This window comes from Argiope bruennichi, chromosome 4, assembly GCF_947563725.1.
Source record: "Argiope bruennichi chromosome 4, qqArgBrue1.1, whole genome shotgun sequence".
Classification (NCBI taxonomy): Eukaryota; Metazoa; Arthropoda; class Arachnida; order Araneae; family Araneidae; genus Argiope; species Argiope bruennichi.
In genome coordinates, this window is record NC_079154.1 from 127,845,490 (window position 1) to 127,861,913 (window position 16,424).

Consider the following 16,424-nt stretch of genomic DNA (forward strand, 5'->3'; position numbering starts at 1 on the left):
TTATCATACAGAAAATTCCTTATATAAGTATTTAGTAAGGAAACATATTTTTTACACAAAATTTTAAAAACTGTTGAAATTTCTACAAAATGATTTGAGTTAAAAATCTTAAATTAAACTTTGTCAAATGAAAAATTTCAATAACATACTATTATTGTTGTTGAAATTTTTAAAAGAATAATCTACAATGCAAGCAAGCAATTTTCTCGATAAGAATGTATTTTGTGAATAACATTTTTTACATTATTTATTCTGCTTTTTTCACATTTAAATCCATACAAAACTTTAATGCAATTTTGTCGTATTAAATTTTTTAAATTTCATTTAATTGTCAAATAATAACTTACAAAAGTATTAGAATAATTTAAAAGTTCAGAATAAAAAGGCCGAGTTCGGTTTCAAGTGGGATTTCAAAAAATCTGTTGGTTGAATCTGAGCCTACCTTGTTGCAATAGTTGGGGTCGATGTGCGAGATGGTGAAGAGTTCCTCTAGGCTGGCGATGTTGCCTTCCTCCACTGCTGAGAAGAGTGCTTCCACCACGAAGTTACCATCTTGCTACAGAGAAGAGAACACAGAAAGGTCAGTATAGCACAAAAATATAAAGATTTCTATTTACAAAAATCTGAGCTGCATTTTAAAGTGAAATCGATCCATTTATCAAGCAATTTTAATAACAGCTATAAAATTATTTTAAATTATAATGACTTAACCATCAGTAAACTATTATAAAAGCATTACTTTTACAATCTTTTAATACCACTTTGTATTTAATGGAGCCATTTTATGTTAACATGCAGTGGTAGATTGAAGCATGGCCCTAGGCTATTTATACATTAACAGAAGTTTGGATATTTATACCTTAACATATTAAATATGTTTAAAATGTTTTAAGCAGTTTTCAAATCTTGACTTAGAAGCATGATTAGCCTGGTAGTGGGGAATTCAGCCATACTCTCTGGATCATAATGCCATACTCTTGCAAACAACAAACTTCAGATAAAATCGGAATTATAAATATCAGTTAAACTTAATTATTTTGTGGTGCAATTACTTTTTATAAATATTACAAGAAACTAAATGTTTTTCGGATTCCTTAAACATCACAAATTTATTTCAGAGATATTTTACATATTTATAGCCATCAGTAAAACTATTGTGCCTGACAAAAATCGCATCTATAAATACCAGAATCAAACACACAGCAATCTGAACGGGCCCATTTGCCATAAAAAAAGCGTATAGGTCCACATATCATCTGTACCATACTCTATACAAATACACACCTCAACGATTTTAGAAATAAAACATCGAAAGCATCGTCCTTTTTATATAAATCATCGTCATCAGAGGAAACCGTATCAAGTGGTAATCGATTATTGTAAATCTCTTTTCTGCAAACTGTCTCTGAGGTTGGTAATGATATCGTGTCCGCGTTACCACGGAAGGGGATGCAGTAACTTCTGAGGATAAAGACCCCTGAGCACAGAAATCTGACTTCTAGCTCATATGAAGATGAAACTCACACATTTGCTTGCACAACCCCTTTTTACAGGGGGGCACATTCACATATCTCATAGATAGGACATAGATGAAGAACAACCATACCCAAACCGGGATTCGAACCCGGGACGACCAGATCACGGGAAAGATGCGCTACCCTCTTAGATTGGTCCTTAGAATATTAAACCGGAAGTCCGTGCTATCCTATCCATCATATGCTTTATAGATGTTTTAAGTTTTTTATTTATTCATAATGTACGTATATGTCCAATTTGTATTTTTTCAGTAGTTCTTTATCTTACGCGAAACATCTGAAAAGGTAATTAAAAGATATTGTAGCCGAATAGATTTATTGAGTTGCGCCTCTTCTGTAGTACAGCCTCCATTTTGATGGCGCCATTACCCAAGTAAAAGAATAAGACAGGCGATCCTAATTCACGACACGCGTAATCATAAAGTTTTTATTTAGTTGTAATAAATGAATATTCGTAGAATACGTACAACTATAACTTAATCTAAAATGGCATTTATCTCTGTTTATGCATAAGCCAGAAATAATAAGAAAACAGTGAAAAACAATATTTCTAGCAATAACGAATACCTTTCCCTCCCCAGAACTTTGATGATATCGAGAGGTTTTTCTAATTATTAGCTAGATTACAGCACAAATTGAGATCTCTCCTCCGATTATAATTTGCTGTACACTTAGTAAGCGCCATTCCTCCGTCTACCCTATTACGAAGCATATAACATTCATGTACGGGATTCTAAATATAAAAATCTAAGGACTCGTGCATTTATGGCCTTGCCAAATGTTCACAATTTTATATGGGGGGGGGGGAGTATATGTTGTTCATTTATTCATGTTTTCAGTAATGAACTCATTTTCCACCTCAAGCCCAATTGTTCAGGAAATTCAAGCCATTCTGCTCCCCCAACATTTTATTAAGTTAGGATGGGTTAAAGCACATGTGGGCCACAACGGAAACGAGGTTACAGATTCCCTAGCCAAACAGGCCATTTCTGCAGATACGCCCGTTCAATACCCAGCTCCTAAAAGCCATCTGAAAAGTATTCTAAATGAATTGAGCCTACAGCGATGGCAAGAATGGGACAATGGCTCAACTGGTAGAAACATCCATCAAATCATCTCGAAAGTGTCTTTTAACCCATCATCTTGGAACAGGCTTGACATTATCTTTACAACTGGCCATGGCCCTTTCCCTTCATATTTCAAGAGATTCAATATTAAAGGTTCGGATCAATGTGGCTGCTGCGAAGTAGGCGATCCCCTTCATTATGCCACTAGCTGCCCTCTCATCATCTCAAAAAAACCCACAAACGACCTAGAAAATATCTTGTGGACCAACGTTATGAGAAACAAGATGTCCAAGGTTAAAATTAGAAATCTTGTGCGGTTCCTACAAGAGAACGAGGAATTGATTTCTCCAGACCCAAGCCCAGTATAAATTTTCGCTTCATTTCTCAACCAAGCTCTTCTCCAGAATATATTAACTTCAATAGATTTCATCTACTCATACTCCCCACCGAACACCTCCTTCATCATTATAATATTCTATATAGTTACTTTTTATACGTATTGATGATATTTCATGTCTTTTTATGTGTATATTTTTATTTTGTCTTTTTATGTGTATATTTTTATTTTATATCTTTCTATGTGTATATTTTTATTTTATATCTTTTTATGTGTATTTTTTTCTTGATAAATTTTCCCAAGTATATCTTTTCAACCGACAGGGAATCCTAGAGATTCCAAGTTCGGGGATATTCTGTGGCGAAAGAAAGTAAGGCGAATATTGAGGTCCGTCTTTTATGGCAGTACAGTTTCAATTTTCAAGTATAACAACTTTATTAGAGAGTTCGCAAGAAAGCTTTAAGGAGGCCACTCCCAATGTTTTAATATTTTTTCAGGGCAATTTAAGATATTTATCAGGAATTCTGTGATTAAATTTATAAAATTCAGAATGTGTGACTGCTGCATTTATAATTTAATCTTGTTAAACTGTTCGGATATAGAGACTCTTAACAATGTCTCAATTTTATTTCATAGTAATAGTTTCAATTATAAAATAAGTCACCGATTTCTGCGATAAGTTAGTGGGTTGTCCTCGAAATGAAACAATACCATTTTTTTTTATACCGATTAGTTGTCCGATTGTAAATTCAAAATTATTTTCTAACCAGCTATTGTTATTTGACCCGAAACCTTGGCTTCTAAGCTAACAATCTTTCCATCGTTCTGGTACTGAATGACTTTCAAATCACCTTCAGCTGGCGAAGTATGCATTTTAAATCATTAAGAAGCTTTACAGAAAATGGAAGCTGTTTAATCCAGTAATGATTTTATCAAGGATAGTAAAAGTAGTGAATATTTTCAGAGGGCTGAATATTTCTATAATTAACTTTAGAAAAGTAAAATTATCTCAAAATGGTTTTTAAAAAATTTGTTTTGAAATCCCCTTTAAGAAAAGGAATGCTAGAAATCACTTTTGATATTCTTATAGTGCAAATTTCCATTAAAACAAAGTTTGCGAATTTATTATGGAAAGCGGTTTTGATATGATGCATGTAATCAACACATTTTGATGATTCACTTATTTTACAACATATTCTACTCTTTCAAATAAGGTAGTATATTATTTGTATCACAACGTTTTCCATTCTGTTTTCAATGTGATATATTTGTTACCCCATTTTTGTTTTTGGAGCAAATTTTTTTTAATCACCCTGTTATAATTAGATTACTATAGTAAAAAAATTTTTTAAACTGATCAAGAACTAATAAAATTTTTATTTATTTTTATTTTTTCATATACTGAACATACGAAGATAAAGTATGTTAATTGCCGAAACCTTCCCTCTCGATTTTGATGTTGAATAAAAATCCCACACATCCCACATTTCATTGGAAACATTTTTTTTAAATATGTCCAATTGGCTGAAAACACGACTAATAAAAAACAGAAAGAACTAGATAGAAGAAATTTGGCAACCAAAACCAAACCTACTATTTATCAAAACTGTGGCATTCTATCAGCTATTCCTATATAGATTCCTATCAGTCCAGGTTATAAGTTAATTGAAACAAAAACGAGGCACTGGATTGATATTTAGATTGAAGCTGATAGTTTAATTAGATATTTGAATTTTAGTCTATGCTAAATGAGATAGCTGAATTTTAGTGTAAGATTGTTAATTCAAAATTGCACATTTGTATCTAATTTAGGACTCAATGCAAAATAGTGTAAACTATCTGCATTTTTATATATCCGAGTGCAAGTGAACGCAAACGTATAAATAAAGATTGTTGTATGACATTGTCCTGAACACTGACTTCCAAAATTGTTCGTTTGTATTAAATTTTAGACGAAATAAATCAACGGTATAAAACCCAAAATGTATACTTGACTTTCTACAACGAAGTTAAATATAAAATGGATCGTTTTGCGAATTGATTTAATGAATTGATTAAATTGAACTCTAAAATTGCAACGAACAAGAAAGGAAATCTGGCATTTAATTTTATCAATCATATTTCGGATCGAATTCGACAAAGAATTCAGTCTGTCAATTTTTTTGCATGTCAAAACAATTATTCAAAAATCACAGATTAGATAGTTGGAATCTGGTTTGTGATTTTGACTTCAAAATTATAAAATTTATCAGATCTTATGAGTCAAAAGGAGAGAGAATGAAATATATACATAATTCTTACTACTGTACTACCATGCTTTTCAAAAATCGTGCCACATTGTTCACATCGAGGGGACAGCACGCACGCTCAGTGTATTTAGCAATATGTCAAGAAAGAAATCTGAGTAATTAATTATTATTTAATTGAATAGACATTTCTGGAAAAGATATTATTTGTCTGCTTCACAAGAAAGAATCTGATATAAATGGTTCTTGAGTGTTTTCTGTTACTTTTGAATTGAGGTTTATAGCGTGGGATATTACTTAATATTCTGTTGTGAAATCTCTTCATTTGTTCTCCTTTGGAAAAGAACTCCTTCAGTTTTTAATGACACCCATCTAACAACTACGCAAAATGCATCATCAATTCTGTAAGAAGGGCCGATTAGTAATCATGATTGTTTTCAGAGTACTTCGTCATTCTTCAGAGGTTAAAAGGCCATGATCCTCGGATCTCTACAAAATGAATTTCGAGGTCAACAGGTTGAAGTACCACTCCACTTGTTCTTTTTTAGAGACATCCCTGTTTCGCAACTCAGTGTGAAGGGAGGTACCACATGTACAGGCTGGATTATTTCAAATTCCAATAAAATCCACCTGCTCATTCAAAGCATTCCAAGTAAAAAAACTGCTGCAACTGGTAATAATTTCCGATAATTTTATTATGATATGCAAACGATTTCCTTTGGCGCGGAAATGAATGTGACACTGTTCACCTTGAAAACCCAGCCAGCCAGCGAGACGCGCGGGAATAGAAGAATTAAAAAGAACAAATTTTCCGCTCAAAGCGAGGAGTGACAGATTTATTGTCAATCTTTTTCAGAAAGAGATGAATGAAGGATGACAGTAATACCGTTGATGTTTTTTGATCTTCGCGCAGTGCGTGTCCCGAATTGATGAATGGCATAGATAAAGAATCCTCGCCATTTTTTAATCTGGGAAAATGTTTACAAAAAGCTTCATCTTCAGATTACGAAGCTGCGCAAAACTCCCGGAATTTGACAGTTTAGAAATGTTATGTTTTGAATTAGAATATTACGACAGTTGCGATATTTGAGAGAGGCGTTTTGTTAATATTATTTTTATTACACAGCAAGTAGGTTTACTTTTGATCCAAAATGGATATATTTTCAATCCAGTTAATTGGAATATTAAATAAGCAAGTGGTAATGTGTTACCTCTTATACCTACACAATACTATAATTTTGTATTAAGCTTCATAATAAAAACGAAGTGAAATTCCAGATTGGACCTTTTCCCATCAAACGTTTTGCGTAGTTGAAAATTTCATAAAGAGCCGCTATTTTACTGTTAATACGATATATCAGTTGTTCGCCTAAATGTTAATTCGTTATTTTTTCTTTCATAAATGTGATCTCAAACTAGAACCTTTGATGGTGTCAATTTATAACAAAGATTTATGTGTTATAAAAGATCTTGGCAGTGAATTTCCAAATAATTAATAAATATTTTTTATTTATCCTTATACTTCTTTAGAATCATCAGAAACTGTTACAATTATTATTTCTTGCCTTTTAATCGGAGTATTATTGATCCATAAATAGTCACAATACATCTCATATATAAAAACAGTTTTATGATTTATTAATCGCCTCAGTCAACCAAATGGTTCCCGAGAATATTGGTTATACTTTATTTTAGATAAATTGTTCAGATAAAACTTCGTATATATTTAGATTGCTAAACATTAAAGCCTTATTATTTTAATTAACATATATTTTTTTCATTGTGAGCATAAGCATTTAAAATATCATAATACTATTACAAACGTAAGTATTACGTTCAGATATCTCTTAATTTTTAGAGTATTGTAATTTCACTTATTTATTTCTCTCTTAAACTACGCAGATAATAACCAAAGTCCCTCTTTTTTTCCCCAATTATCAACAGTGAAATAAAATTACGTGTTTCAATATTTTATGATACTATGGAAACAGTTTCAATTTCAAGGCAACAATGCCGAAAATTAAAATAAAAATATTTTTAAAAAATTGCCAAAATTCAACAAAGATTTAATTATTAAGTTGGTTTATTACCAGGACTATTTAATCGGTATCATTAAAAGCAAAATTTTTAAAAATTTGATATGGCGTTAAATTTATTTTTTTACAATTTACTTTATTTTCTTTTCGGAAGAACGTCAAAATCTCGCTTAATTTTAATTAATAAAAAATTCTGATTACATGTTTTAAAAAAACAACTCTCAGCTGCATATTCGTTATCCAAAATACATATGTGCCAAGTTTGGTAGCTCCAAGTCAAATGGTCTGTCCTGTATAGAACGTGCGGAGAAAATATCCGTCCATGTGTAGCACACACACACACTTTCATCTTTATTATAAGTACAGATTCTTCCAATATTCCTTGTACAAGAATAATAAGTAGTTCAAATAAGAAAATAAATTAGGATTTTGTAAGAAAAATTCAAACTGCAATACATAAAAAACTATTATCAAATGCAGATTACATCATATCTGTTCGACAGCATGGTTAACAAATGGTTAGTAAAATAAATTTAGAATAAACTTTTAATTAGAAAAGTATCATTTTATCATTAATCTTTGTTTTCGTTTCAAAGTATATCCTTCAGAAAATCCGCTTTTAGTTCAACAACAACAAAAAAAGTAAACTTATAGGGAAACTCCTATTAACGATTTCAGATTAACACATATTCTAGAACTTTTAGCAAAATAGGAAGCAGTCTAATCCTCCAAAGTGTTCTAATTTAACGGCATCTTAAATTTTACTTTTTTCAACACCATCACTATCATCTACGAAAAGCTTCGGTGACCCCATTTCTTAGGTTCACAATTAACAATAGAGAGTTCGTGACAATCTGGCATTACCACTACTAACCCAGCCAATCAGAACAGCCGGCACACGCATGACTTCTCAGAGATCTTAAACTGAAGATGTTCTTCTTAAAACAAAAGAATGGAATTCTAGAAATGAAATGAGTGCTTGAAATTGCGTATATTTTTCTTATCTGATGAAATTCTGCTTTTCATAAGAAAGAAGAAATCGAAATGAAGATTCCATGTTGTAATGACTTATGATTGTAAAATTATTTCATCAGAAATGAAATATCAAGTTGCAATGTAATAATTGAGTGTAATTATGAAATAAAGAACCATTTCCAAAAATTTAATGCGAGATATATCTGTCTTCTCTAACAAATTAAAAAAAGAGGTCAAAGCAGCATTTGACCACATTAATTACAGACGTCTTTGTTGACCAGTTGACTGTGTAGCTGCTTTATTTTGATGGCTTCCTAAATAAAATATTTTTAAGTTTCAATAGACATATAAAATATATTATTTTTTTAAGCTTCAAAATTATCTGTTCATAACTAAGCACTATATACAATTATATCTCAAGAAAGACAAACAGTGTTTAAATTTATGTACACTCCAAAAAATCTCACTATTGCCTCGTTCTAAAGATAAAATGACATAATCTGTGTAACAAAATTTCACAAACTTTATTAAAAGCCTTATAGTGAAACTTATTTAACACAAAAATTTAGCCGAAACTAAAGACGAAAAATGAGCCGTGTTTTGACTAACTATTAGCAATGTAGCAAAAACTAGGATGAAATATTACTAGGAATAATAAAAATCTATTTGAGTTTCATTTCAACAGTGAAATCTATTGTTTCAAAATATGCTTAAAATATTTTTTAAATTTAATTAAAAATAGAAAAAAATGTAGGAAAAATTTGATATCATTGAAAACTTAATATTTGAATTATAAAATGATGTAAAAATGAATTTTCTACTGTAATACTCTCAGAAGTAATCCCATAAAATACGACAAAATTTCGCTTCATTTTTAATTAATTGAAATTCTATATTTGAAGGTACAAATTCCTCTCAATCTGTTAGTTCTGAATCAAATAGTTTAACTTATAGAGAACAACGCACATACATACATTCATCATTATTATTGATAGAAATAGAGATCCTATTTTGATAGAATTTTCTCTTTAAGTAAATGACCTGATTTAATTTTGAACGACATAATTATATGCAGTTTGGTACAATTTTTGATAATAAATCTGGTACTCAAAAAAGAGGTTTCTAAAATCAAAAAATGAAGGAGAATACAGGAATTATTTTGAATTTGGAAGTTATTCTAAAATAATCAAAACAAATTCATATGGGTTCAAATTACAAAATATAATTTGGAAAAAAAATCAATTCGATCCTTTGATTAAGATACAATTTAAGTATTGAAAATTCAAACTTCTTGCTAATTAAATGAGAAAAGAAAAAAGCCATATTCGGAAAATACCATCTGAAATTATATGGGGGGGGGAGCATTAAATTTGTTTATTGCTCATGAAATTTTTATCTGATTTTCCTCACTTTTGATGTATTTTCTTTCGATAAACCATATTGATCCTTCAGAAATAATGTTTCTTACATCTATATTTGGCTTATTTTGGCATTTATATTTGGCTTATATTTGCTTAGAAATTGAAAGTAGAATAATTTTTTCTGTTAGTGTCAAACTTTTCTAAATTACTAATATTGAATAAATTCCCCCAAAAAACATTCAGTATTAGCAAAATAGGAAATCATTTGAGAATGTAAGTTGTATTCAAAAATTATTGAGTTGAAAAATTGATTTTGAATTTTGAAAAATTCATTCTTAAGTAACACTTAGTACCCAAAAAGTGACTACGTGGTTCATCAACCTAGGTCATCTTGTCAATCACTTACTGCCCAAGAAGTGACTAGGACCTGTCCTATTTATTTTCAACGTTTTTTTATTATTTAAATATTAAAATGTCGAGAATATTTAGCTGAATATAAATTTTTATGACGAAAAGATTGTAAAAATGTAGACTTCATTCATTTTTTGAAGTATATTTATTGACCGAAACAAAATATAATATTGTTATTTACTTCATTTAAATTGTTTTGAAAGCAAAATTAAAAATTGAATTTTATGGTGAATTAGAAAATTTTTTACTGAATAATTCTTTGAAATAATGCATAAATTAGGGAAATTATTCTGTAGGGCGCATAACACTTCAATGCTGAACGATTATGCTTTCTGTACTCATATTTTTCGAAAGGCATGCTTGGTTTTTAGAAAAAAAAATCCTTTTTTTATTATTAATTGAAGCTTAATTACTTCTATTGAAATTTAAAGTTCAATTTTTTCGGCAGCTTGCAGAAAATTAGTGAGATAAACAGCATAAAGAATACAACGGCGTAAGGCTTCTATAACAGTACGAGTTATATGACTGTCAAAATTTGAAGCTTAAAAATATTTTGTTGAAGAAGCAACTAAGAGACTAAGTTACATAAAATATTTAATTCACTATTTTAGCAAGCATTAATCCCAGTGGACCAGCTGGTCTCCACAGGTAGCTAGTATATAATAATTGTAGATACATAGGTTGATATAAACGAATGAAAACTCGATTCAAGATTTGTTTATAATCCTTATGTTACTTCTGACATGCAACTATTCTTAATTGCATTCGTAAATTTCGTTAACTTATCTGACGACAAAAGCTTCATCTAATAAAACAATAACTCTCTCTGATATACGAGTAATATGTGAATGCGCTTCACTCTCCAAGCTTCCCATGTCTTTACACATGAGTAACGAGACCGAGCAATATGCGAGGGCAAAATTCAACTCTTCATTTCCCTTTCGTCTTTTATTTTCAAAAAAAAAAAAAAATGTCGAAATTGTTTTAACACTTTTTTTATCCAACTCCTGTTGTCAAATTATAATATCTTCAAATAGAATTAAAAATACATTTTTTAAATGAATTTTTAAGGTAAAACTTCATTACTAGCATAAGTTTTTCTTTCTTTTATTTTTTCAATCATTTTATGTAGTACATTTAGAGGCAAATCTCCAAATGAAACCCTTCGGCTAAATTAAATCGCACCGAATATCACAGAAAGGAAACCAAAGGATTGGGTCCAAACATGTGAAAACTTCTTCCTTGTTTTGCTTAAGAATAATTAGTGCGTCTGTCGACCTACTCTTTGAGGAAACATCTCAGCTACAGTTCGAAAACTTTGGAGGTGAATTTTGAAATTCCAAAACATTTCACTCGTTTTTCGAAGAAAACAAGAATTATTTTTCTTTTCAAATGAACTTCCATAATCATTTTTTGTAAAATATTTTTATTAGTAACGTTAAATGCGATCGACCTTTTTTAAAGTGATGCTTTGCATGACTGAATACAGGAAAACTATTAATGTTAAATTTTTTAATGCATGAACTAAATGTAAAATTCAATTATTGCAACATCAATTTGGTATAAGTTTTCTTGAAATATAACTTCAGAACATCAAATACTCACACATGAATCAAATTATTAAATTCAAATTTTTATTACCGTACTATTTAAAGAAATACAAGAGATTCTAAAGGTTAACAAATATGAAGCGAAAATCAGCTTCGGTATTGTTTCCATTATTAAGAAACTGTAATCATCTCTTTTTTTTAAGTACTTTTTATTACAAAGGAATCTGTCTGATTCATAGCAAAAAGATCACAGTAAAAACTTGGTTTATTTAAAAATTTGGCTAGAAAAAAATTGGGTTTAAATATGCAATATAAAAAATAATTTTCAAACAGAAAATTAGTCGTAAAGATTTGCTATTATTATTTCACAGTTTTACTAAATAAAGCATAATTAATATATATACAGGAAATAGAGATAATGATAATAGTTGAAATAAAAATAATTAATTATTTCATAAATGATAAATAAGTAAGTTTAAGTAGCAAGCGTTATAAATAAATATAACAATTACCAAGAAATTTCAAAATAATGAATTCGTAAATTAATTCATACATTTTATTGGTTTTTTTTTCAATACATTGCACAGCAATAAAATTTTGCAGCATTTCAAAACAAACATTTCAATAAATCAACAGCATTTAACTATCGTATTCAATTAAAAATAAAACTTTTGCATAAAAATTGTTCTGGAAGTTGAACTAGCAAAAATTAATTAGAATTATAAACAAGCCATTATGCTCGTAAGAAGTTCTATTAACTAAAGAAACAAATATATATCACCAACAAATTGTAATTTAAATTCCATGGATTAACTACCATATAATGTTATAGTGTAGACTCATGAGAATGACTGAAGTAGCCACCATTCTATTTACACAATTTTAAATTTACCAATATTGGTTGACCCCCGAGAGGGAGGGGGCATCTCGAAATGAGGATGAGATACTTCCGGCATGGTTGCTGGATCTCGCCACATTGCGGTTACAGAAATAGGTGGGGGATCTGACTCCTCTCATCGATGACGGGACGTACTTCCTTCGGGCAGGGTTGTACCGTGGCCCTTAGGACTCAACCACAGTTCCCGCCAGTGCTGCTGTTGCGGCAGTCCGGTAATTCGGTTTTATGGTTTAAATCCGCATGCCTTCGTGGCGGATCGGAGAGTTAAATGGTTGACTTACCAATAATGGTTGATTACCAAATAAAGTGGGAATTTACAAAAATTCCTTATGAATATTTCCATTCAGTCAGAAAACCTAAACTGCAAATGTCGTTAAGAAAGTTCTTAATGTTATTTAACCAAATTAAATTGAAATATTTAAAGAAACAATACTATGTTACAACAATTAAAAATGTTTAGCATAATGTCAAAGTTTATGTAATGTAGTATAACTCATTCATAGACTAGAGTATTAATTCTAATATAAGCGAGTCAAAAGCAGAATGTATAATTAATTTAATCCTGAAATGGATACACGCTTTGTTCTGATCCTTCATTGGAAACATAGAGTCAATTTGATTCATGCACTAAATACAATTCATTTTGATTAAGTTGGCATATTTTAAGAATACACAAAATAAACAAGAATGATTTTAATTTTTTTAAGCACATTTATATAAATATGTACATATTTAAATATAATTTTAATAAATGTCTGATTTATTTGCCGTTGAAATAAACGATTATTTAAATATTTTTAAATAGTTTTAATAAAAATAAAATAAATATTAATTTTCAAGTTACAGAAGATTAGAAGTGCTCGTAATTGCTAACTATGCATGTCAGAAATGTTTTTAAAAGTTAAAATTAAGTTAACAAATTAAATTCTGCTTGTGATTCTTATGTCTTGAAATTCTTCTGAGTTTCAATGTAACCCATATGTAAAGTCGGCTTGACATTTAGAATTTCAAATTACCATTTAATGATCTGGGGACGGCAGATCTAAGACGAGCAGCACCGAATTCTCAACAGATTCAGGATCTACAGACAATGTAATTAGAAATAGTGGAGACATCTGATTTGAAATGGGTGGTAGAGACACCATCACGAATTAAGGGAAGGAAGTACCTTTGAAAAAACGCTCTGACTTTTTCTGAAACCAATCTAAGCTAATAGCATATAAGAAGTCCATGAAATTTGATAATTTCAGCTTTAAAATTATCCATAAATTTTCAGTAACTTAAGTGATTTTAATCTTAAAATTCCATTTCACATTTTAAACAAAAATATCGTACACGCAAACAATGACGCATACAAATGTCAAACCTTTCCCGTAAAGGACAATGATAAAAAATATCTATTCTTGTAATTATGTGTCCCGATAGAGAAGATGCCAAGAGGAAAATATTTAATCAATTACAAAATATTATAATTATGAAGAAAAAATAAAGTAGAACGTAGCTCAAGGAGATATTTAACCCCATTTGGTTACACTTGCTCTTAATGAACATCGGCATTTTTTCCATTAATTACATTCTTCGAATTTTCCGTAAAGTATTCGAGTTTTAGATATAAATCTTGTTAATATGCTTGCAATTTGCAACTAGATTTAAAGGCCGATTATTATAAAATTAAAAATATTATTTAATAGCAAAAGATAATTCTGTTTTTTTTTTAAATCGTTAATGCTGTTATGCTTTGTGTTTCTTCCATTGCAGTTTGATTTAAAGTTAGGCAGAGCATTTTGCCAAGCATTTTATCAAAACTTCATGCTTAGTTTCAATTAAGGAGTTCATAATTTCACGTACACTTTGTCACAAAATTAATATGCGTTGCAGTAGAAATGCTTTCGCTGGAAGAAAAACCAAACTTGAGGTTAACTGCATAAATAATAATGGTTTATTTCAATAACAGTGAAATTATTCTCCAAAATTAAGAATATCTCAAAATATAAAAATTTAATTTTGAAAACGAATTTAATTTTAAAAAGTGTATATTTTATATCGCAATGATGCGATATATGAAGATATTTTAGCAATTGAGTATATACATAACATTTTCTTAACCTTAGTGCAGTATTTTTAACATGATGCAATAAGAAGATAAGTGTATTTTAAAACAAGATTAACTTTTTTTTCATTATCTCATTTAATTGTCTCAAATGTTAGTAAATTCTTCGTAAAATTTATTTAAATTAAGCTTTTATATTGCTCGCATTGCATAATGAAAAATAACTATATTTCACATAAAAATTGCTTTAAATATTTTTAAATAAATAAAAGCAAATTTCTTTAAAAATAATGAGATAAATATTCCTGAAATTTAAAAGAAAAGAAATTTCAAACGAAACTGTGATATCAGCTTTATATCTTTGGCATTATAATTTTTATATCGTTGGCTTTATTGAAAATGTTAGTTTTTTTTTATTTACTTTAAATTTAAATTCGCCAACCAGTAAAACAAAAAGATAACAATTGTATATGATTTATAGTGATATAAATAACGTTAATCTTAATGTCTCATGATTTTATTTCCATTTAAACAATACAAACGTAATTCACAAAACAGGAAAAAAGGATAAAGTGAAATATGAAAGAGCGATCTATTTTAGATCAAGCTGTCTTAAAATTTATCGACTAGATAGATTTTAACTTATCTAAAAATCACAGGAATATTTATACGACTCATTTCGCACTAAATACAATAAGTGATACTATCTGCATTCATTTATTGAAAATTATAATTTAAAAAGTACTTCTTTCTTCTATATTTATCGTAATATGAAAATGAAAACAATTTCTGAAAATTAAAATTTCAAATATATTCTTATTACAATAAATTTTTAAAAAGTGGATATTTTTTACTTAGAATCTCGCCTTTTTTTTATTGTAATTACATTATATTATAGTGAAGCATTTTATTCGTCTCAAATTTATTCACCATTTACCAATCAGAAAGAGCCCAGGGGTCTAAATTTCGCAGTTGAAAAGTCAATTTATTTTGGTCCAAAGCAAGAAGTTTAGTTTTACGCGGTCACTCGTTTTCTATTTCCTACCTCATGAATTATGAAACAAGGTCTGATTCACATGACCACCTGCAACGTTCCTTTCGATATGCTTTCGGAATATTTAACAGGAGAAAGATCGCGACTCCAGATGCAGTATCCGTTCCAGTTTTTACACAGAGAAATACCTGTTAAACTTTGTACTAGTTATTATAAAATATAGATGTTTAGCTTCCTTTTTTTGTATCTGTCGGAAAAACTAGTTTCAAATAAAAGACAATACATAAGTTTTAAGTTTTTAATAAGTTATATTGAATGTTTTTTGTAATAATAAGTCATCCTCCTCTCTCGTATTTAATAATTAAATAAAAACGTTATAATCATTAATAACATCTTTTTTTCTTTATAGGAGTATAATTATAATTTATGTAATGATATTTATTAATCTAATTTAAATCTTAATTATCAATTAGCTTCCTAAATTTTATCTTAAATTAGTCCATGCTACTTCATTCTAGAATTTTCCCTTATTTCCTGATCCGAATTCCAGGTATTTTTATTTAATTATTTCTTATATATGCATTAAAAACTGATGATTATTGTAGTTTCTCAAGCTCAGAGTGAAGGGATAGAAGACCATAATATCCATGCATTTTTTCAAATATATGTAAGATTCCCTTTCCTAATTCGACACGTGTTAAAGAAATCCCTAAACGAATCTTTTTGCAAAATCATTAAAGCGGAGGTTTTCTTTCACTTTGCTCTTGGTCGCGATGAAAACAAACACGTCTTTTCATTTTCTATCTTCCATTTATGCATGCACTGAAAGATAAAAACATTTTTTTTAATTAAATCTACAACAATTTCATAAAAAATGTGTATGGGTTTAAGGAGGAAAGTTGGTTTTTGGTTAAAATATACAATCATAAATATTTACACCGAGCAGAAATTCGAAATTTGCGAA

The 16,424-nt window shown here is 29.4% G+C and overlaps 1 protein-coding gene across 1 annotated transcript in view; it reads right to left on the reverse strand.

The window, feature by feature from the left end:
• Positions 1-16,424, reverse strand: part of LOC129965540 (death-associated protein kinase 1-like) — a 112,610-nt gene that overhangs the window by 56,571 nt on the left and 39,615 nt on the right. The window contains exon 2 of the mRNA XM_056079515.1: positions 443-556. Within this exon, the coding sequence (XP_055935490.1) occupies positions 443-556 (114 nt within the window). The remainder of the gene's footprint in view (positions 1-442; positions 557-16,424) is intronic.